The 22313-nt window shown below is 39.8% G+C and overlaps 3 protein-coding genes across 3 annotated transcripts; 2 read left to right on the top strand and 1 right to left on the bottom strand.

Moving 5' to 3' along the window:
* Nucleotides 1–4778: 4778 nt before the first annotated feature.
* On the top strand, nucleotides 4779–7630 carry LOC117100978. The gene is made up of 2 exons (XM_033240813.1): nucleotides 4779–5198; nucleotides 7159–7630. The coding sequence occupies exons 1-2, from the start codon at nucleotides 5186–5188 to the stop codon at nucleotides 7389–7391; spliced, it is 246 nt and encodes an 81-aa protein (XP_033096704.1). The 5' UTR covers nucleotides 4779–5185; the 3' UTR covers nucleotides 7392–7630.
* A 2137-nt stretch (nucleotides 7631–9767) lies between these two features.
* LOC117100975 (putative nuclease HARBI1) lies at nucleotides 9768–11039 on the bottom strand. The gene is made up of 2 exons (XM_033240810.1): nucleotides 10736–11039; nucleotides 9768–10129 (listed from the first exon to the last, which is right to left on the bottom strand). The coding sequence occupies exons 1-2, from the start codon at nucleotides 11037–11039 to the stop codon at nucleotides 9768–9770; spliced, it is 666 nt and encodes a 221-aa protein (XP_033096701.1).
* A 1282-nt stretch (nucleotides 11040–12321) lies between these two features.
* Nucleotides 12322–13953, top strand: LOC117100977. The gene is made up of 2 exons (XM_033240812.1): nucleotides 12322–12652; nucleotides 13740–13953. The coding sequence occupies exons 1-2, from the start codon at nucleotides 12383–12385 to the stop codon at nucleotides 13845–13847; spliced, it is 378 nt and encodes a 125-aa protein (XP_033096703.1). The 5' UTR covers nucleotides 12322–12382; the 3' UTR covers nucleotides 13848–13953.
* Nucleotides 13954–22313: the final 8360 nt, after the last annotated feature.

The following is a 22313-nucleotide window of genomic DNA, read 5'->3' as shown; positions in this document are numbered from 1 at the left end:
AATTATTGAATCCCAACACGATGGCGTGTATTTCAATACTTGGAGTATGTATTATACTTTCTTATCTGTACGTTTCATTCCAGAAAAAAGTGATTGGTTACCGTATTTAAAATATCTTATACACTAACACGATTATAGAAGTGGGCCATATAAAAATAGTAGTTTAAATTAATGATAAATCAAATTTATCATATTTATCATATAAACTGAATTATATATTTTTTATTCTACATATTTATTTTTGGTTTTCAGGTATGTTCAAGTTCTTAAAGGATCCCTCATAAGTATTAGTATTACTAACTTGCAAAAAAACATTATTAACTAACACAAACGTAATAAAATCCACTGTTTTCCCACAAGAAATCATGGATACAGTAGCAATAGATTACAATAGAGAGATTATTGTTAACCACACACACATAGCATACGCACAGCTCTGTGCCTATTTGGCGTTCCATACAAATATATTACGGCCGAACAAGTGTACGGCCGAACCGGACGTCATTCATCGTTGTGACGGTTTAGTCAACGTCAAATCAATCATGGAGGAATAATTCAATTGAATTAATAAACGTATATCAGTCCGATGACTTGTTTGTTTATAAAGGTCTATGCCTAGGATTAGCACAGTCAGTGTCAGATCTACCCAGCAGCAGTAGCGCACTCCTGTCCGGGACACTGCTCCAGTCCCGCAGCAGGTGAGTTCGCACGCAGCCTTATCCAGCTGACGGTAAAGTTAGTAGGTTTCTACTACTAGCCTAGACTTGTCATGCCATGCCATGGCGACTATGTCACATTAATTGTGATAGTGCATTTTTTCATAATAATAGACCTAGGCCTACTAATAATAGTATACTATAGGCCTATCGCCTGGTCCTATGAAAAACTGTCTAGGCCTAGGAGGCCTAAATGTCTAAAAAATGCACTGTCTAAATAAAGGTGATGTGCTATAACACTACAGTATATCATCAGAGCCAACACCAATTCCTGTAACGATAAGATTATTATTGATATGAGGCCTAGAAGAAACTAGGCTACACAACAATAACGCCCCATTAAATAATAACATGATGCATGTTACTCCAAACCTAACTTTCAGCTGTTGTTGAAATGTGGAATTCAAATAAAATATATATACATATATATTTTTGTAGGACAAGATATGTGATAGGCTGAAACATGACACACTCCTCACATAGGTATTTGCCAGTCGCCATGATGAGACAAACATACCACAACATTTGCCATGAGTACAACCACCCAACGTTGGCATCTACGAAAGAAGGTGGCACAAAGCATACAAGCACCCAGCAAGACGTTAGCAAGAAACACTCTGGTTGTTTGTACATGAAGCAAATATATTGGAATGGTAAAAAAATATCAGCATGGTGTGTCAGTTTTATTAAGAAATTTACAATAATACATTACACACTAGCAGACAGGAAGGCTTCAATCAAGTAATTAAAAAATCTGAAAATACTGTCAATTAATGAATGTCTTTTCAGATTAGTACATACAGTATCTCAGTATGGTATGTTATTGATAAAGCAGCAAATGCCAATGTTTGATAACATTTTTGATTTTTAACAAACCTGGTTTTGCATTATTGTTACTGTATATTTATTCCTCAATAGGAGCAAGTGACTGGCTCAAATGGATGTGATGCAAACAATTCCATCTGTGTTGACATGATGAAATGGACATGTCCAATCCATGGTTAGCAGAATGTGGCAATGCTCAGAGCTCTGCAGCAAGTGATTGAGGCCAAAATATTTCCAAAGAATTAAATGAAAATGATTTATCTAGTGATTTTTTTTTTCTGAAGATATACTGAAATGCCACACACTTAAGTTTTTGTTTTTTACGCCCTGGTTTATATTGCAACATCTGGTTTATATTGCATGCCAAATTTATAACAAATAAATAAATACTGCACCAGTATTACTGTACCTGTTTCACTTGCAAAATATCTTTAATATTATTAAATGGTATTATAATCCCATTCAATAGTAATCCTTTTGAAGCAAATGTGACCCAGATTTAGAAAACAAATTGTGAGGATTAATTTTGAAATATGTAATGTGCGAAGTTGATAGTACAGTATGAAAATGTGGATCAATATATACAGGAACAACTATTTAATGTATGGCTTTGTACAGTCTTGTGTAAAGTTATTCTATGAAACTGCTTATTTGTTAATACCTGGATTATGCCTATGTCTGCATGCTGATCAATTTGGTATTGGAATTTAAGAGAAAGCTTTAATTTTTTTGCTGTACACCATTTTTTGTTTATTATTTTAGAATACAGTAGTTGAACTTGCCTGTCATATCAAAAATGCCATTGAGAAATTGTTTGACCCTAACAAAATTTGACTTGCACTTACGGTAATGGAAAATACAAAAATTTGGCATGTAAAATTAGATGGAGTATATTATTAGTCGTCTTAGGCAAGTTTAACTGCACTGCTTTATTTATCATGTCTGATTGTATTGTATTATTTACCATAGCCAAGATTTCCTCTTTCATGATGATATTCAACATCCATATTATTATTATTATTATTATTATTATTATTATTATTATTATTATTATTATTATTATTGTTGTACATACAGTAAATTCAAGACTACTAGTGTTACTAAATAAATATTTTGAAACACAATTTATCATCCTTGTACATGGCAAATAATTTATTACAAGTGTATTTTCTCACAGTTAATATAAAATTGTTTTACTGTACACAGAATAAAGCAACATTAAAGCAGTCAGGTATTACAATATATATCACTGCATTTTACACACTATTTATTATCAAAATATTTTATATATGGATTTATAGTTTAATACTGAGTATAGTTTATACCAATGTAAAGAATAGGGAAGAACAAGTTACATTTATTTACTGTACACAAAATTCTAATTCATACTGTATTAGCTTAAAATTTTAAAATATGAGACGAGGGTGGGGAAGATACAAAAAACATTGTACTGTACTTAACGACAGAATGTTCTTGAAATCAACTTTGCTGGCCTATCCGCATCAATAGCAACAATTTCAATTACAGACTAGGTCTGGAAAGTTTACACACAATTGACTGGTCCAGATATGCAAAAGCTCTTGGCCTATGCTGAAACAATTTCCTTTCATGAGTGATGAGATTGTCAAACAAAACAGAGCACAGATGTCACATGAATTGTCAAGAATGTATCTATTTACATAAGATCTGTTGCATTAATAAGGATGGACTTATCAGGTATCTTCCATAACAATTTATAAATAATTCTTCCAACACAAAGATTATTTCATCATCTTCTATAGCATCAAAAAGCCCAGGGCTGTCTTCACAGCTTCTTGTCCCTAATCGCCCACACAGTGCAAGATGGGATGACCCTTCTGTCAGATTTCTTTAGCCTGTTAAACACCTACCAAATGAAAGCCATCGATATCCAACATGTCGGCATTTCCTGTAAAAAGAGAAGTACAATATAAAGTTTGAACAGACTAGTTAAAAAAAATCAGAGTGACACTTCTTACACCATTCAAAAACAATTAGTATTGATATTACAATATCTTTATAAGGAATTCTGGCACTAATCATCAATGGTAATTTTTGTTGAAAATATATATATTCTAATTAACCATCACTGTGAAAAGCCCATATTCAAATGCATTGCAAAGTGGTGTAACATAGCCATGACCTAAACAATTATTTTGAATAGAATTTATTATTTCATTAATATGCAGAAGTTAAGTTCTGTGCACATTTTTCCAAGCCATTTTCCGCGAAAATTTGAGATAGCTTTCAAGGTATCAACCACATTCCACGACGAATAAACTGGCATTTTAGTAATGCTGTAGTAGCCTAGTAGTATTAGGTCCTAGATAGTTCCATGGATCTAATAATTAAAACATGTAAATAATGCACTTTATTTAAAATAGTGTTGTTTGTTTGTCTAATGTTTGAAATATTATTATTATACTATAGTTTGTATGTCTAGGCCTAAGCTTGGGGCCTAGGCCTAGGTCGCGCCAGGCAGTAGTATTCCATATTCATACATACAGTACTGCACTAAATGCTAGGCTATGCCTACACAGGTAAGACAAGTTGGTATTAAACAAACCTATTTAACGCCACTATTATTAAGATCACCACTTTCAAGACTTCCTTATCCAAACCAGCAAACATATCTTTTTGAAAGATTCATTCTTCAAAAATGCCTTCGACTTATTTTATTATTATTATTGAATATTTTCGCCAGTCATAATGTAGTGACGACCCTCGCAGGGTTAATGTAGCCCAACCATTGAGGCACTACGACCTTCGGGTCAGCGCATTTGCATATTACCAATACACGTACAACACCCGGCAGATCCGAGGCTCTCGGGAAGATAGAGCGCTTCAAATCCAGGCCCGGGATTTATCAATCTCAGCTTAGCAAATGTCTTAAGTCAAAAAAGTTAAGAAGTAGCTAAGCAAAAATCTTAAGCTGATTTATCAAACCATCTTAGCAAAATCTTAGCAAAAATATCATCTTAGATGGCGCAAGCGTACAATCGACTTCTTGTAGCTTATAGAGGGCAGCAAATTTTGTCTTAAGTCCAAAAATATTTGCTTACGCATGTGTAATACGATTTTTACTACTTTTGAAAAACGGCGCGGACCTAGATGGCGCAATTTTTTGTTTACTTCCTTGGTTCGTCGTCGCCTGCATGATACGACGCACTCGCAGCATATACGCATCATCATTCCCCTTGATCATTCATAGACAAGTTTGTTCTTGAGTTGACAAGATGGAACCATCTAAGTCAAAGAGGAATACTAACTTCTCAGCAAATGAAATTACTGCAATCGTGGACGGCGTAAGTAGGAGAAAAAGCATTATTAATGGGAGTCTATGTGGGTCAACCGTGACCAGCCAAAAAAAGAAGAGAGCATGATGGGAAGAGGTTGCCGATGAGGTTCGGGCTGTTGGAGGTAGCGTTAGAACAGTTGAGGAGATAAAGAAAAAGTGGTCCAACATAAAAGTAGAGAGCAAAAAGCGAGGAGCATTGCATCGTCATGAATCCAATAAGACAGGGGGAGGTGAAGCACCTGCGGCACTCGATGACGAGTGCCAGAAAATACTGGCAACGATTGGAGATGCTGCTATCTATGGTATCGAAGGTGGACTTGAAAGTACCATGAACTGTGAAGGTAAAGTATAACTCTCCCATTCCCGATATGCTCTAGTCCAATAGAATTCGATCCAACTCGGCCACAAGTCAACTCGGCCACAGTCAACTCGGCCACAAGTTAACTCGGCCACAAGTTAACTCGGCCACAAGTTAACTCGGCCACAAAAAGTTTGGCTACAGTCAACTCGGCCACAAGTCAACTCGGCCACAAGTCATCTCGGCCACAAATCAACTCGGCCACAAGTCAACTCGGCCACAAGTCATTTACTGGTACTACATTGTACTAATTGTTATTATTATTGCTGTTATTATTGTTGTCATTGTTGTTATTATTATTGTTGTTTTGTTTACCATTAGTTTTAATATTAATTATTAGTCTTAGCATTAACATTATATATTGCTCAAATTTTTGCTGATATTATTATTATTATTATATATATATATATATATATAGTACATATATTTATAGTACCATATAAATAATAAATAATTTTCGATTTTTTATTATTATTCATATTATTATTATTATTATTTATTAGTCTTAGTATTATAATTTTAATAATAGTAATTTAAAAAGTTGTTATTGGCGTTTTATTAGATTTTTCTCATATTATTATTATTAATATTATTGTTGTTGTTGTCACCTTTATTATCGATATTATTACCCTATTATTACTAAGTAGGCCTAGTATTATAAGTATCATTATTATTATTATTACTAATGTATTACTATTATTATAAAAATAAACATTATCTTTAATTTATTATTGTATTATTGCTATTATCACCTTCAATATCGTTATTATCACTAATTAATTATTAAAATTGATATTTAAATATCGTTATTATTACCAATTGACTTGTGGCCGAGTTGACTGTGGCCGAGTTGACTTGTGGCCGAGTTCACCTGCACCCGTCCAATACCTCCTAGCTTACCCTAGCTAGAGCCTAGGCCGAATAAGCTCTTAGGCCGTCTTTTCTAGGCATAGGCATAGCCTAGCTAGCCTAAGCTAGGCTCAGACTAGGGGAGCTATTTATTTTAATAGTTAATTGTGCGTGTAGGTCTAGGGCTATATCTAGGCCTAGGGCCCTACTCTACTACTAGTACTACTATTACTGGGTGTCAATAATTTGGGAAATATTTATGCGTGAATTTAAAAAAAATTATTTTTACCGCATCAATTATTTTAACAGCATAAAAATAACAATGCAATTATATGACTTCAAATACATTTTCTTTAAAAAAAAAACTATAAAATTAAATCCTTATAGGCCTATATACAATATTTACTATCACAAGCCAAATATAAACAGTCCCTCCCTCCCTCATCAATAAAAACAAAAGCAAAATAATCTATTGTTCTGATTGAAAAAAAAAAATCCCCCCTCATCTAATTATAAAAAAAAAAAGAGTGCTAAGGTAAGGACAATGTAAAATAAAATAATTGGTTAGCATCCCCTCCCTACCATCAAAAAGGCCACCGACCCGATTTTTTTTTTTTTTTAACAATACACTCACAAACTCAACACTAGCCATTCCACTTGCAGTTCTATGCTCTACTGTTGTTCTATAGGCCTATTCTGTAGCCACATGGTATTCATGATGCCTGTTGTGTTGAGGAGTGAATTGTGCATGATAATACATAGAGATAATTGCATTATGACGCAGTTATTCATAGGTAAAGTTTCTGCTTGCTATAGATGCTTGTTGGACTCTGTTGTTTTATTCTTCTTTTTTGTTGTTGTTTTTCCTTGCGAAACTCTTCTTTTCATGTTCGATGAAAAGAAAAAAACTTCCCTCCCTGCCATGAAAATTGATAACATAAGGATGCTAACCAATTGTTTTATTTTACATTGCCTAATCTAATAATTTTTTCTATGTGCCCTAATGTGGAAAAGGGGTACCTCCCTCCAAACCCTTCCCCTCATGACTGATATATTGTTTATTCTTAATTTTGCATCACTTTTATCTTTTACAGGAAGTTCTTGTGAAAAATTATGGGAGGTGCCGTTTGAAATGATCAACTTGCAGGTACCGGCCCAACCAAAGAACGAAGAGTTAAAAAAGAATGAAGATTTACTATTTGTTACTAGAAAGATCCTGAATGTCGAAAGTCAGCGGCTCGAAATCGAAAGAGAAAGGCTGAACATCGAAAAACAACGACTAATAATCGAAAAAAACCGATGGGATCTTGAAAAGCAAAATATATAGATACAGTATACACTTTTGTACTGTTTTCTTCCTTCACAGTTTTTGGTAGTTTTAAGGCCACCTTTGATACCATAGGTTTTCAATTATAATGCAATGCTCCTTTAACTTTGATATTTGACCACTTCTTTATCTTCTCCATTGTTATGGATATATCTCCAAGAGCCTGAAAATCATTAATAACCACTCACCATGCTCTCTTCTTTTTTTGGGTGGGGGGAGGGAGATGGTTGATGGGGGATGCTTACACAAACTCCCATTTGCCATCCACAATTGTAGTTATTCATTCACAGAGAAGTTAGTATTCCTCATTATTATTTCTTATGATTATTATTATTATTATTTATAAAGTTTGTGTACATTGTATACTCAGTTTGATAAAGTAGACCGAATTAGCGACGAAAGATGACGTCATCACAATTTGGCCGAGTAGATATAAAATTTTAAACAAAGCCTAAAAGTCCTATTCTATAACGTTGCGAGTTTATTTATGGTCCAGGAAAACAAGCAAAAAAACCAAAGTACGCGGGTAAGATACTTTTTAAAACATTGGTAGGTTAAGGAAGGTTCATTGAGCCATCATAAGACGTTTGATTTGCTTTTCATGTAAAATTAAGTTAAATATACATAGAGTTTTTGCAGGCTAGGCCTCGGCCCCTGACATTTGTTGTATGACAACGCGACATGGCTGGATGTGATGATTGCGTGAGGCCTCGCCACGATTTCCTGACAGTTTCATTTACTTGTTTAGACATCCAGTCTGCCAAAGTTATTGGTGTGAATTTAGGAACATTATTCAATATTTTTGAATAACTTATCTCTCCTTGAAATCTGCAAGTACAACATATTTCATGAGTTTTGCAACAAACACATTCGTCGACCGACGCCATGATTCACTGTAAGTGAATACACGGCTGCCATCGTCGTGCTGTAACACAGGCCCTAAAATAGTATGATTAATTCTCGTTATATTTTACATTTGGCATACACAATCGTAGAGAAAAGATGACGTTACATTCATAAACATGTAACAATGGTTTCTGTTCACGCTCAACTTTACACACAAAGCGTGTATGAGATGTTTTAGTAAAGGCTATTTTCTTAAATTACTGTGTAAATTGCCTATCTTCGTGCGTTTGTTTTAGTTCGAATACCCACTAATAGCTGAACATCGTCGATCGCTGATTCGGTCTATTCTGGCTTGATAAACTCAAAGTCAAAGTTGGCAGATCTCAGCTAGTTTATATACGGTAAATGATTAATATTGATGACAATGTGCAATTCAAATTTATTGACAACTCAAATGAAATGTTTATATATTGATGATAATTTATTAAAGATTTGATGCAAAATAGTTAATATTCTTAATAAAGTATAATATAAATCAATATTGATTGACAACTCAAAGGAAATGATTAGTATTGATCCATAAATGATTAAATATTAATGATAATTTATTAAAGTGCAATCCAAACTCCATTAAAATTATTTATATTGATGATTTATTGTGCAATGCAATTGTTAATATAGTTAATATTTATATCGATTAATTTTCCCACCCTTTTATTGTAAATTCAAAACGAGGTATAAAAAGTCTTGCCTAAATATGTATATTATTTAAAAATATTAAAAATAGATGGATAATATTATACAGCATATTGGGAGTTGAATTGGACTTATATTAATAAATTTTATTGAATTGTGAGAAGATAGTATTGATTGATTCTTTCTATTGAAAAGAAATATTGATCCACTGAAGAACCTATTTAATGTTGTTTATATTGTGAACATCCAAAATACATTCGGTAATTAAGTCATTGTATAACTCTGACATGACAATAAATGTTCTTTTTTAACTATCAGTGAAACAATTATATAGGTTCTTCGTTGAGTCAATAGTCGCATTATCTCTTTACGTTCTCCATTGCAATGTATGCATCGGAAGCTGTTCTTCATGACTCCACAATTTTAATAATTTTTAAAAGTTATTTACCGTATTGTATCAATTTTAAAACTCCCAAAAAATAAACGCCACCCAGGGAATAAATACAGTGTATATACTGCTGTACAAAAGTTGTGACCTCAAAAAAAAAAATTTTTGATAGACCTTCCATGCTCACTGGAATGAGTGCTAATAAATTTTTTTGTAATTTTTTGGTTTAAGCCCTAATTATAAATATTTTGGTTGATGTTTTGCATTAATCATGTTTTGCGACGTAGTGTACTAACTGATTTTCCAAAATGACACACATTCTTGAATCATATTGATTAAAGTTTAAAATCCAATTAATTTAATTTAATTTTGAATTTATGTTTTCAGATTTGTATATTATTTATTCTTGATCCATTTCAAAATCTGTTCAATTAATAAATTCTTTATTATGCCAGTTGTCGTATTAGTTCTTTGCGTGCTGCATTGGCACCTGCAACATGTTGAGGTTGTCTGGCATCTTCCTCAACCAAATCAATTTCTATCTCCTCTTCTGGCAGTAATGGAATGTGGATAGTCAAGTTGTGTAATATAGCAACAGCCATGATAATTTCACAACATCGTTTTGGTGAGTACTGTAAATTACCACCAGAGCAATGAATACAGCGGAAGCGACTCTTCATTACTCCAAAAGAGCGTTCAATAACATTTCTTGCACTTGCATGCATATCATTGTAGTTGCGTTCATCTTCTGTAGTAGGGTTGTTTATAGGCACCATTAGCCATTCGCGTAAAGGATATCCACTGTCACCTATATAATTACCAAAGTAAAAAAAAAAGATGTTACAGATTTACAATATTCATTCCAATCTAAAAACAAAATGGTGAATTCTCTTCTTCAGTGCTTATGAATAGAAGATGTCTTGTAAAGCATTAAAACATATTTGATTTTGATCTACTTAAATCACCCATAACTACTATAAGGCAATGACAGTATAATCTTTCCTCTAATCCATTTTAATTTAACAAAACAATCTTCAATTTCTTTTTCTATTTTATTAATATTAATACATGGTATTATTATTATTATTATTATTATTATTATTATTATTATTATTATTATTATTAGGCCCTATTATTATTATTATTATTTCAATTATAATGATTATTAATATAATAATAATAATCATTAATAATATTATATTATGTTGATGTTATAAATTTAGCTATGTATTAATTTAACTATTCAGTTCGTTTTTCTCAACATGTAATTCGTATGTGATGGACGCACAACTATTTTGAAAAAGTGGGAACCAGTACAAACTGTAAACTGATACAGTGAGCCCTCTATTCAGGATTATGCTAATTACTGTAAATGACATGCACTGGATATACAAACTTTTCAAAGTTAACATACCTATCAGGAGGCCGTTGGGGATTAGACCATCTTGGAAGCGTTGGCCGATTGTGGAGTTAGAGAGAATGAAAGAGTCGTGGCAACTGCCTGGATATTTTGCAACAACATCTAGGAATTTCAAGTTGCTGTCACATATGGCTTGAACGTTTATTGAATGGTATGATTTTCTGTTCACGTATACATGCTCGTCAACAGATGGGGCCTTTATTGCTACATGGGTGCCGTCTATGGCCCCAATGATACGTGGAAATTGGAACTTCCTGAAAAATTGTTGTTGTATTGGTACTTGACTTTCCCGATCCATTGGGAAAGTGATATGTCTGTTCATGGAACGGATAATTGATCTGGTAACATGTTTAATATTTAATAACCTGACTAACGGTTGGCTGCGACAGCCCAAAACTCTGCCCGAGCACATACTGGAAGGTCCCACTTGCGAAAAAGTTCAATGTGATGTAAATTTGCAAGGGGACTTGAACGGCTTGTGATCGTTTTGTTTGCCGTCTTAAAAATGGACCGATTTCATGGCATATGTCCAATACAGACAATTTTGGCAGTCTGTACAACTGCCTGAATGTATCCTCTGGACAGTCAAAAGGATTACATCTGTCCCTGAATAGGCGTTCCTTTCTTCGGACTTCTACTACTAGGCCTAGACCTAGCCCGACTTCTTCCTCTAAGCCTAGTTCTTCGTTGGCGTCCATCGGGGAAATTGCGTTAGCGGCGCGCAGATCAGCTTTCAGTTTGTTGGCCTAGCGTGCTCGCACTTGCAGTTGCTAAACTGCCTCTAGTTACATGAGATAAGACGAAAATTTTCGTCTTAAGGCAGGTATGTTTTCATCTTAAAGTTATGACGATTTTAAAAGAGAACTCGCAAAACGATTTTTTGTTTTTGAGGGGATTTTTCATATTTCATTAGAAAATGAAACAATTTTATTATCTTTATTTTGGAATTTTTTATAAAGTTATAGGTAATTTACGAATTCGCCAATGACGTCATTGGCGAATAAAGTAACCCCAGATCGTATTGCCGCTGGCGGCGCTATACATTACTTGCTGTGTTTTGCTGTGTTTTACTGTTACTACTACTCTTCTTGTTTATCACTCAAGTCTCCTATGCCTAATTAGTATTATGAAAGTGTAGGCTTAGGCCTACAACTAGTATTGTATGAAATTATTAAAAATTCCTCTATGAGATTGTAAAATAAATAATGAAGATACTGCAAGTTTAGAAACTGATTATTTATATAATTTTTTTTTGTAACTAGGCCTAGGCCCTATTTTATTTTTATTTCTTTATCAAAAAAGAAGGTCGTGGCCCATTTTTGGGAATAAAGAAATTACGCTAGGCCTAAATTTAGTAATCACCGACTCCTTGACAACGCCCTGGATACATGAAACAGCAACGTCAACATCTCATCGGCGAAATATAAAAGTTTAAAAATAATTTTTAAGTCCAACCTAATTAATAATATCATCTCGCCAAGGCCTAGCTTAGGCCCTAAAAAGGTAGGCTCCTTGAAAAAAAAAATCACAATGCCAAATTTGTGTATTGTGCCTGGATGTAAAAATCAAAATACTAGGCCTAATGTAAGTTATCACAGGCTACCTTTGGCAAACCAGAAACGGTTAAAATGGTTAAATGCAATGAAGTTAGAAAATCCAAAAGCTGTCAAAAAAGGTTCCAGAATTTGCAGCGCTCATTTTGATCAGAGTTCATTCAGTCGAGATGTCAGATCAGAAATTTTAGGATTAAAACAACGACGAAATAAGCTAAATGAGGATGCTGTTCCAACAATATTTAACTATAAAACTGCGACTGAAGTGAATGTCAGGCCATCCTCATCTACCCCCACGACATATCTAGGCCTAGGAAAGCCCGGGGCTAGCAGCAGCAGCAGACCTCAAAAAACAAAGGTAGGTAGGCCTAGGCCCTAAGATCTAGGTTTTTTTTTAATTTTCTGTTGATCTCAAGTTTATTGAGAACAAAATGAAATTTTACTTAGCCTATCTCATTATGTCCAGTGTTGTATTAAATCCCGTAATATATTCCAGCATGGGTTCGTGCTCTTGTTGGCATGGACCAAGGCAGTATCCTACCTAGTTCAAAAATACTCAATTTTTGACTAGGGGCCTAGTCGATCAATAAGACGATGAAAAACCTTCCTTTAGCCTAAATAGTTTTCTTAAGAAGAGGCGTGGATAATTGTTATTCCTGTTTTGTTTCGTCAGCATTAAATACTATAGGCCTAAAAAACAAGGTCGTCATCAAAAGCAAGCTTCCATAGGACGCTGACTGTTCTCCCCGAGTGCTAGCGTTTAAATGATATGCATGAAGTTGTTTGTCGCTTCTCCTGCGCGTTTTTAATAAAATTATATTACAAATTGATACAGACCGATTCAGCGCTTAATTTATTATTTTTGTACTGAATCAAAAATACCGTACAATAATAGTACAGTATTACGTACTGACGTACAATATTATAATTAGATGTTCATTTAAATTATTCTCAAAAAGTTTTCATAATATACTTTTTTTCTTGATAAAAATTAATTTTCTAGAACTTGAAAATTAAATAATATAATGTCTGAATTTATGGACTTGCACACATGTTGGATTTCTTAAAATAATTGTAGTATGTGTATCTTAGGTCAGGTAGGACTATTAGGCCAAAAAAATGTTGGCTTGCAAATATATGCCCTACAAAAAAATTAGTCTAAAATTGTTGTTTGATGCAAGATATTGCAATTCTAGCTTCTTTGGGTTATTTTTATTCCATCTGATGACGATCTTAAAAACAAAAAATTTAAAAAAAACTTTTTCCACCCGCCTCTCTCATTTTAAAAAAAAAGGGCAAACAATTTTTTGTTGGCCTTATTTTAGTAAACTACTTTACCTCATACTCTATACTACAGAAAGTAATATTACTGATATGGTATTATTAAAATGCCTACCCGACCTAATAGCTAGCAACCTAAGCATGCTTAAATATTTTCCTTTCAGATTCACCAGTGTATTGATGGAATAATTCACTTTCATTCTAATAAAAAAAACCAATACTTATGTGTCAATTGCAACACAGACCGAGCCAATAAGTTCATCCCTGGATGATAGCCTACCAAGTGGTTTTCCATCAAATCCCCACCCAAAAACATCTACACCAGTAAGGGGTCACAATTCATCTTTTGGAAGTTTATTTAGTGGCATTTCGTCTAATTATGATAAAGTAGTAGGAAATGGAGAGTTTCCGGCCAATGCATTTCAGTTATCGTTGTAAACGACCATGGCCGGGAAATTCTCCTATTCTAATACACTAATAATGCTATATTCATTTACAAAATGACGTCACGCGACCATGGCCGGGAAATTCTCAATATAATACATCATTTTGCAAAACGACCTATCAAATGACGTCATTAAATATCATTTGACCCCGATTACGTAATCAAAACTCTTTTCAGTCACGTGACCCCGATGACGTAATCAAAACTCTTTTCAGCCACGTGACCCCGATGACGTCATCACACAAAACAGTCACGTAATCACGAAATCTACTCGGGAACTTGCTCTATCTTGTAATCCCCGTACGCGTAGGTAGTGATTCCATCGGCGAGAATATACCGTTTGGTGTCCAACGGAGATAGCGATTTTTTAGTCTGATTGATCGTGTGAAGCTCATGCTTGCTACTTTGAATCGAGCTCATGTCGCAATGCATATCCTCTCTACTAGTCAACACGCGCACGTAATCATCGTGATTTATGCGGTCCCTTACGACGTGTTTGGCGACTCCTTTTGCCCGCTTGACATCCATACTCGAGTCTTGCGTCTCCAATGAATACATTTTCGGTCTGAGTCCGACAAATTCCGTCATGACGGTTCCGCCCAATTCGTCCTTCATCTTTCCCGGAACCTTTTTATTTTTCTCGCTGAACAACATGCTGTCCTCGCCGTAGTTGCTCGTGTCGAACCAATCTAAATTCTCTCGCATGTCGGCGTAAACATCCTCGGTGGTGATTCTCATCAATAGGCTATCAGTGTCTGTGTACAAGAGCTTGACGCGATCGCCGTACATGGTTTTGAGCTTGTCGTAGTAAAACTCGTACATTAAAAGCTTGCTCAGATCCAAGACGGCCGCACCGCAATAGATGGGTTTGTTGAGCACGACCCGCGTCTTGTTCATGTGGATGGCAACGAGGTCATCGTTAATATCGACAAAGTTTTTAAAGTTTGGTTTCGAAAACAGCTTGATTTTTTTACGAGTTTCGCTGTTTTTGCATAAAATAACAGTTTGCCTGTTGCGTACATTTTCCATAGTCTTGCCGAAAACGGAATTGTTCATTAGCTTGAAAAAGTCCTTTTCAAAGTCAGTTTTTGCCGCCTTTCTGAGCTCGGTATTCATGTCGATGTATTCCTTCATCCACGCCCTCTGCGTAAACTCGATGATGCGATGAACCTTGGTCAGCTTGAGACCCTTGGCGAGATAAAACTGCAAGTTTCTATAGTGCAAGACGTATTTGGTCTTGGGCATCAGGTTCGGTACGAGTTTCTCTACCCCCGGATTTTCGTCGCCCTGCAGGTCGAGCTGGTAGCGACTCATCCACTCGCGACGAAGCGCGAGCGTCTCGGGTGCCAGGGGGTAATCGCCAAACAGGTCGTGCAGTTCTTTCGGCACCTCCAAGTCCACCTCGAGAAAGTACCCCTTGTCGGCGTCGGCCTTAGCCTCGAGGGCCGTCTCGTACTCGTCCGGATCGAACCACCTAAAATCCGAAACCGGCAACGGCTGACTCATGCCCCACCCGTACAGATTGGTTGCATCGAGATAGAGTCCGTACGTACTGGGTTTCGTCTCGTCGTGGTCGTCCATGTACTTGTTGTTAAACTTGCAGTATCGATGGGTAACCATGCTGATACCGCCTCTGATTCCCCTTTCGAGCATCAAGTGCATGTCCAAGTCGGTAATCAGCTCGAGCACCACCCCAGTCTTGCGGAGCAGCGCGTCCCAACTGAAACCCGGTAGCGTGAAATAGTTGCACGGACCCAATCCGTACTCTCGATACGCCATAGCTCTAAAGTTTTGGAACACGTCGGCCAACAGCAAAACGTCCGTCTTGAGGTAGATGTCGTGATAATCACCCAAGTTTTTACATTTAAATCGCTCGTAAACCCTCTTGGCATGCTCGTAGTCGTCGTCGCTTATACCCTCGTTGCGCAGGCTGCTGTAAAATAGCTCCTTGCTGGGTAAACCCTCCTCTCGAAACTTGTCAAACGAATCCATGTATTCGTACGGATACACGCCCTTTCTCGTGAGCAGTTCCAAATCGCCCTCGCTACCAAAAAATGTCTTGGTGATCTTGTACTTTTCGATCGACAACTTGCTCACCAGCGTCGACAACGAGGCGTTAAGAAATTTCATCGAATCGATGAATCGCAGGTTACCCAAGCTAAAGGAAATGTATTTTTCCGTATTACTCGGGATGCATTCAATCTTACCCGACATCTCTCCGAGGACCTGTATGATCAGGTGCGAGTCGTACCCGGTCAGATTGTGGAATATCACGGGTATGGGTGTATTCTCGTTTAACCGTAACTTGAGATTGCAACCCGCGTGAGCCGCTCCGCGATACGCGTTGGTGACGTGGCAGTGATCTCGCACCTTTTGCCCATTCTTTTTTGTCTTACACTCGTAACACGTCTTGTATTTATTGTCGGGGTTGTTCTTGACCTTCTCACATTTCCAACAGTCGTCGGCCCCGCTATATTCCGTAAAACCACCTCGTTCGCAGATCCAACAGGTCGTCGCGGCTTCAAAGTCTGCTTCATCCTCGTCCGTCATCACGCTGCGGGGGTCGACGGGTTTTCGCTTGAAAATGTCGATAATTTTATCCTTTTCGATCACGAGTCGTTCCAAAAAGGATTTTACGCACGTACTCGCATTCTCGGCATTTGCGCTGTGCAAATCGTGTCCGACCACTCGACCGTCGTACCTTACCACCACGTACGACCAACCGCACGGCACGTGCTTGTTGATTCTAAACGTTTTCGGTCCGGTCTCGTCTGTCGGCATCTTTTCCAAGATGCACTCGAAATCTGCATAGATTACAAACGGCGTCTTGGCCCTGTGTTGTACGTTTTTATATTTATACAACATACCTTTTTCATCTACGACTTGCACCAGCGTTATACCGTCGTTTATGCCTCTGCAATCGGACTCGTGTTTTAACAGGCATTCTTCCGTTCTAAAAACGTGCATGCATCGCGAGCATAAATGCTTTTTCCCCTTGTGCTTGCTGTAACCGGCGAGAAGCGGGCTCATCTTTTTAATCCGCATGTAATGATTATCGTACAGCAAGAGATTAATCAGCGTACGACCCACGTGCTCACCGCCTACGTAGACTGGGTGTAAATATCCCCCACCCTCCTCTACCCAGCCGTAAACGTTAATCTTGAGCCGTGGATTATTCCTTTCGATGATTTTAATCTGTTTGACTGGCGTGGGGAACGTGATGCCGCTCCAGTCGAGCTCGTCCAGATGTTGAGCATATCTCGAGGGTCTATCGGTGTGCTCCTTGACGGGGTGAAGCGCGCTGGCAATGGCGTATTTGATGCACAGGTCGTCTTTGTTTTTAACGTTGACGATTGCCTTTTTATTTTTCAGCACGTTGGGTAACGGTACGTACGTAGCACCGCGTAAGGGGTTATACCTAGCAATCTCTATATCGAGATGCTCGAGATGATTTATGTGCCATCCCGAACCCTCTCTGGTCCATTGCTCGATAATCTCGACTATGCGATTTACGACTCTTTCCAAATCTAATTCATCGAAAACTCTATATTCACCCGAGTGAAAGGCGGGTATGGCCGTCACTGCGTTTCGCGACATATTTACGACTAAAACGAGTCGATAACTGATACCTCCGAAACGATGATTTTGCAATATTCCCTCGATGTGAGCCCTATATTGTAAGATTTCGCGTGGATCGGTAAAACGCGTTAGGTCTATCCGATAAGTTTCGTGCGTATCGCTCGCTCGAATAAGACGAAATCCGGGTTGGTCGTTTGGGGGTTCCAATTCACCTTCTGCCCTTGCCTGCATTTCACCACTAGGATTTGTAGCTTGCTGGACCTCACGTTCGCGGTTCTCGCGGTCCCTCTGCTCACGGTCCTCGCGTTCGCGGTCCTCGCGTCTTTGCTGCTCTTGCCTCTCGCGTTCGCGGTCCTCGCGTTCCCATTGCGCGCGTTTTTCGCTTTGTTCGCGTTCCTCGAGTTTCCACTGCTCGCGTTTTAGTTGATGCTCGCATTCCTCGAGTTGGTGCTGCGTGCGTTTTAGTTGGTCCTCACATTCCTCCAGTTGACGCTGCGTGCGTTTTAGGAGGTCGTCGCGTTCACCTTGACGACCCCGTCCACCTCGACGGCCCCGTCCACCACGGCGGCCGCGTCTACCTCGTGCTTGTTTGTTCTGCTTTGTCATTTTAACTAAATAACCTCGACCCTTTAAGTTGAAATCAATTTAGCAAACTACGTCGATAGAGGGCGTACGTCAGATTACAAAATACAAACGTATTTTGCAATTTACCGAGCCGCGCACTTTTTACACACGCCGTCGATCGTAACCTTGCATCCCACACCGCACACGTAACACGGAGATATCTTGCTACCGTGCTTTATCCTATACATGTGGTAGGCGCAGTACCCCTTGAGGTGATCGGGCAGCGAGTCTTGATCCCGGCGGATAATCCTGCGACACATTTGCTTCGAACCCATCTTGAGATAACGACAGCCGTCTTCACCCTCGGGACGTTGACCGGGCGATCGACGTCGCAAGAGTATCGCGTTGCTCACAACTTGCCCGCCGCATCTATAGCAGATATTGTGCAGTAAAGTCTTGCAGCCCCTACCGCATCTCTCGCACGAAACCGTACCCCCTCCTCGCACGATTCTAAACTTGTGACCGCGGCAATATCCGCGTAGATGCTCGGGCATCGAGTCTTGATGCTTCAACGCCGCTTTTCCACACGTTTCGGTAGAACCCATCCTGATCCAACGACAAGTATTTTGCATCATTTTTATTACAACGCGTTTTTCCCTTAATCCATTTTTCTCATTTTGGCGGTAATTGCGTGTCGATGGGAACGACCAACAATTCTTCTCGTACAAAACTCCTCGGTACGCCTCGTAAAAAATACAAGACGGGTTGATTAGGCTTGATCATGACGTTTCGCACGTCGTACGTGTCGATGCTCCATATCGGATCGGTAGCTCTGCGTCTTTCACCCCCTTCCAATTCACCGGGTCTGTACAGGTATCGTACGCGCAGACTCGAATCCAATACGGGCTCGTCCAATCCGACGGGTCGATTGTACTTGGGCTCGTACTTGATTTCGTCTCGCCTGCGTACGGCCTCGTCGGGGCCTTGAGCGTTTAACTCTTTCAAGACGGGTTTCAGATTTTCCACCCATTCCGCGTTGCGTTTCGACGGATCCAACATTTCCCGAGCATACTGGTGCGGAAACAGTTTGACGGCAAGAGTCTTGTTGAACCTTTCTACGATTCCTTGAGATTTGTGATTACCGGGGTCTCCCACGCTCACGCGTACGTTGTGCTCTTTCATGGCTTTTAACGTTTCGCCTTTAAATTCGCTACCAGAATCGACCTGCAACGACTCGGGCCACGTCAACTTGCGGGCGTAAATCTTGCCAAAGGCTCGAGCGACCTCCGACGAGTTTTTGGTCGTCAACGGTTCCGCTTCCTTGTACCTGCTCGCCACGTCGACGACCGTCAGGGCGTACTTGTACGTTTTTCCCCCGTACCTATCGTGAGGTAAAAAGAGCAGGTCGGCTTGATGGACTTGGTTTACCGAGACGCTCTGCCTCGTAGGCACGCTCGGTACGTGTTTAGGCGGTGGTAGATAAATTTGCCACATGCTCTGCTTAAACAGCCACTCTTTTACGACGTCTCGCGGTATCCTCGTCTTGGTGGCGAGTTTATCGATGGCCCCCTCGCCCTGCCATAAATGTTGAGGAGCGTAGTATGCACGTTCGAGTTGCCGTATTTCGCGTTTCGTGCACATATTTATAAATATCGGTACATCTTATAAATATTTTACGGCCGCAAACGCGAGTATGCCCAATACGACGATCAATCCTACCAGCTCCGCATCTTGCTGCGATTCGCCGGGGGCGTAAAAGTCGGACAGCTGCGGTTCTCGCTCGAGTTGCAGGTTATCACTCGATCCGCCCATCCTATAGTATTCTCTCATTGCAGTTTCGACGTCCGAAAAGGTTCCTCGGGCGTGCTGCTCGCGTCCAATTTTTTCGTTGATGTAATCGAGTTGCGAGGCTCGTTTTTTGCTCCACGAATCTTGAGCCTGAGACAATTGTTCCAAGGCCAGATCGTGCCGTTTGCGTTCCGCGTCGCCGCCGCTCATGCGGCTAAAGACAAAGTTGCTTCCGCTAAAAGCTAGGGCGTTTACCAGCGCACCGCCGACCATCATTGCCACGGTTGCCATTTTTTACTATCGCGGTAATTATTTTATAATCTTGTCGGGAATGTAGCCGTTTGCCACCAGCATGTTTTTGGTCAGCGTCGAAGCCGCAATCAGACCCGCGAGCTTTGCCGTGTCGACGACCGTCAGCTTGTCTACGAGCGGCGCTTTGCTTCCCACCACCTTTTTCAGTATCATCACGTAACCAACCGTCAACGTGGACACGATCGCTCCGTCGTACAGGCTGTTTACAATTACGTTTGTATCGATGCCACTCATACCTTTTTTAAGCAAGAGAGATTTTTAATTACATTTCAAACGGATCCGGCTTGGACGGCTTGACCGGTGGTGGCGGCTTCGGTGTTGGTGTAGGTGGTTTCCTGGCTGGCGTTGACACGCTAGGCTTGGTGGATGCAACGTAGACTAGATACCCCAACGCGGCGAGCGTCAGATACGGAATGCAACTCGCAATCGACGCCGAAGGTGACGTCCGCGATGCCTCCGAGGCTTGACGTCGTTTCTCGGCAATTGCTTTTCCGGCCGCAACTCGCTTGGGATTCTTGCTCGTGACTTGGGTAATTGTTTCGTCCATTTTGTAAATGTCGGCAATTTTTTTTACTCGGTAATTACTCGGACGGGGTCGGTAATCGGCGTAGGCATCGTAGACGCCGTAGGCGTAGGCGTCGTCGATTTCTCGGGATCTTGGGTCGCCACCTTCGGCGGTTCGTATTTCACGTGTCTCGCCGTGTGCATCGCGACCGAAATCGGTGCGAGCAACGCTCCAAATTTATAATAGAGCTCGCACGCGACGGGATTCAACGCTTCCATCAAGAACCGATCGTTTTCGAGATCAATAGAGCTCGCACGCGACGGGATTCAACGCTTCCATCAAGAACCGATCGTTTTCGAGATCGTCGCCGAGTTGCTCGATCGAATCGATCGGGAGCACGTAACCGATGGTCTTGCTGTACATGCGAATCACGCTACTGCCGAGCGATTTTGTCACGTCGCTACCCTTTTTGGATTCTAGCATCGCGTACAACTTGGAAATTTCGGCCTCGGGCATGCGATCGATTTGCTCCGCAGAGTATTCCTGTCCAAAGTAGTATTGGGCGTTACCTCCGCTCACGACGGCCTTTATTCGGCCTTTGAGCTCGTCGGAAACGTCTCGAGCTTGCTCGGGCGTAAGCGCCTTTTCGGCCGGCTCGGTAGACGCGGTCGAGTCGACCTTCTTTTTGGGTCTGCGCTTTTTCTTTGCGGGGGCGGCGTCGCCCGCGGCGGTCTCGGACTCCTTTTCTGCGAGTGCTTGCATCTCGTGCGTTATGTCGGTCATTTTAATAAATGCAAAATATATTTTATCCGATGTGAATTCCCCAACGAGTCGGTCTGTCGCATTTCAACAGCAACTTGCTAAAACACGTCGTGTCGATCTTGTCTTTGATGCGTTTCTTGTCGTCGGCATCTTTTATCACGTCATTCTCTCGCAGGCAATCGTAAAAACTGTCTCTGTCTTTGCAGAAAAAGAGCGCGATCCATCGAACCTGCTCTCTGAAATCTTTGAGGACGGAATTGTACTTTTGGGTGAGAATCCAAACGGATTTCTTGTGGTGCCGACCGGAAAATGCTAGCGTCGACAGCGTCTGCTGCTTTCTCTTCATGTCCTTGTTGCTGCTGCAATCGTCGATCACGAAAAGCGTCTCGGCTCCGTCGTCAAACTTGTTGCAGAGGTGCGTCAGGCAATCGTCCAGAGACTCGCCGGGGTCGATCGAAAAGACGTTTTCGTCTCGCTCTATCCACGCGCGTCTATAACTCGAGTTGACGCTAAACGTCGGACAGACAAATACAATGTTTTTAAAGTAATCCTTGTATTCCGTCTCGAGCAGATTTAACGCGTAGACCGTCTTGCCGCAATTTGTCGCTCCGACGATCAGAGCGCAGTGAGCCTCTTTTGGAAACATGGTTTTTATATGTCGGTCTTAATAGTTTACTCTGACGAGTCTGTTTCCCTCGATGTTTAGCTGGGCGTCTGCGACGATAAAGACGTAGCAATCTAGCGGCGCCGCCGCCTCCGCGTCTCGCGTCAGCTGCAGTTTCA

This window comes from Anneissia japonica, unplaced genomic scaffold (genome assembly GCF_011630105.1).
Source record: "Anneissia japonica isolate Jap-2015-1 unplaced genomic scaffold, ASM1163010v1 scaffold288146_len111460_cov146, whole genome shotgun sequence".
Classification (NCBI taxonomy): domain Eukaryota; kingdom Metazoa; phylum Echinodermata; class Crinoidea; order Comatulida; family Comatulidae; genus Anneissia; species Anneissia japonica.
Note: the sequence above shows the minus strand (reverse complement) of the source record. Positions and strands in the feature narration are given on the sequence as shown.

Excerpts from the sequence above, each read along its gene's own strand:
- LOC117100975 (XM_033240810.1), bottom strand. The coding sequence starts at position 11,039 with ATGGATCGGGAAAGTCAAGTACCAATACAACAACAATTTTTCAGGAAG. Across the intron at positions 10,130-10,735 it reads CCCCAACGGCCTCCTGATAG|GTGACAGTGGATATCCTTTA; the intron begins GTATGTTAACTT and ends GTAATTATATAG.
- LOC117100977 (XM_033240812.1), top strand. The coding sequence starts at position 12,383 with ATGAAGTTAGAAAATCCAAAAGCTGTCAAAAAAGGTTCCAGAATTTGC. Across the intron at positions 12,653-13,739 it reads GCAGACCTCAAAAAACAAAG|ATTCACCAGTGTATTGATGG; the intron begins GTAGGTAGGCCT and ends TTTTCCTTTCAG.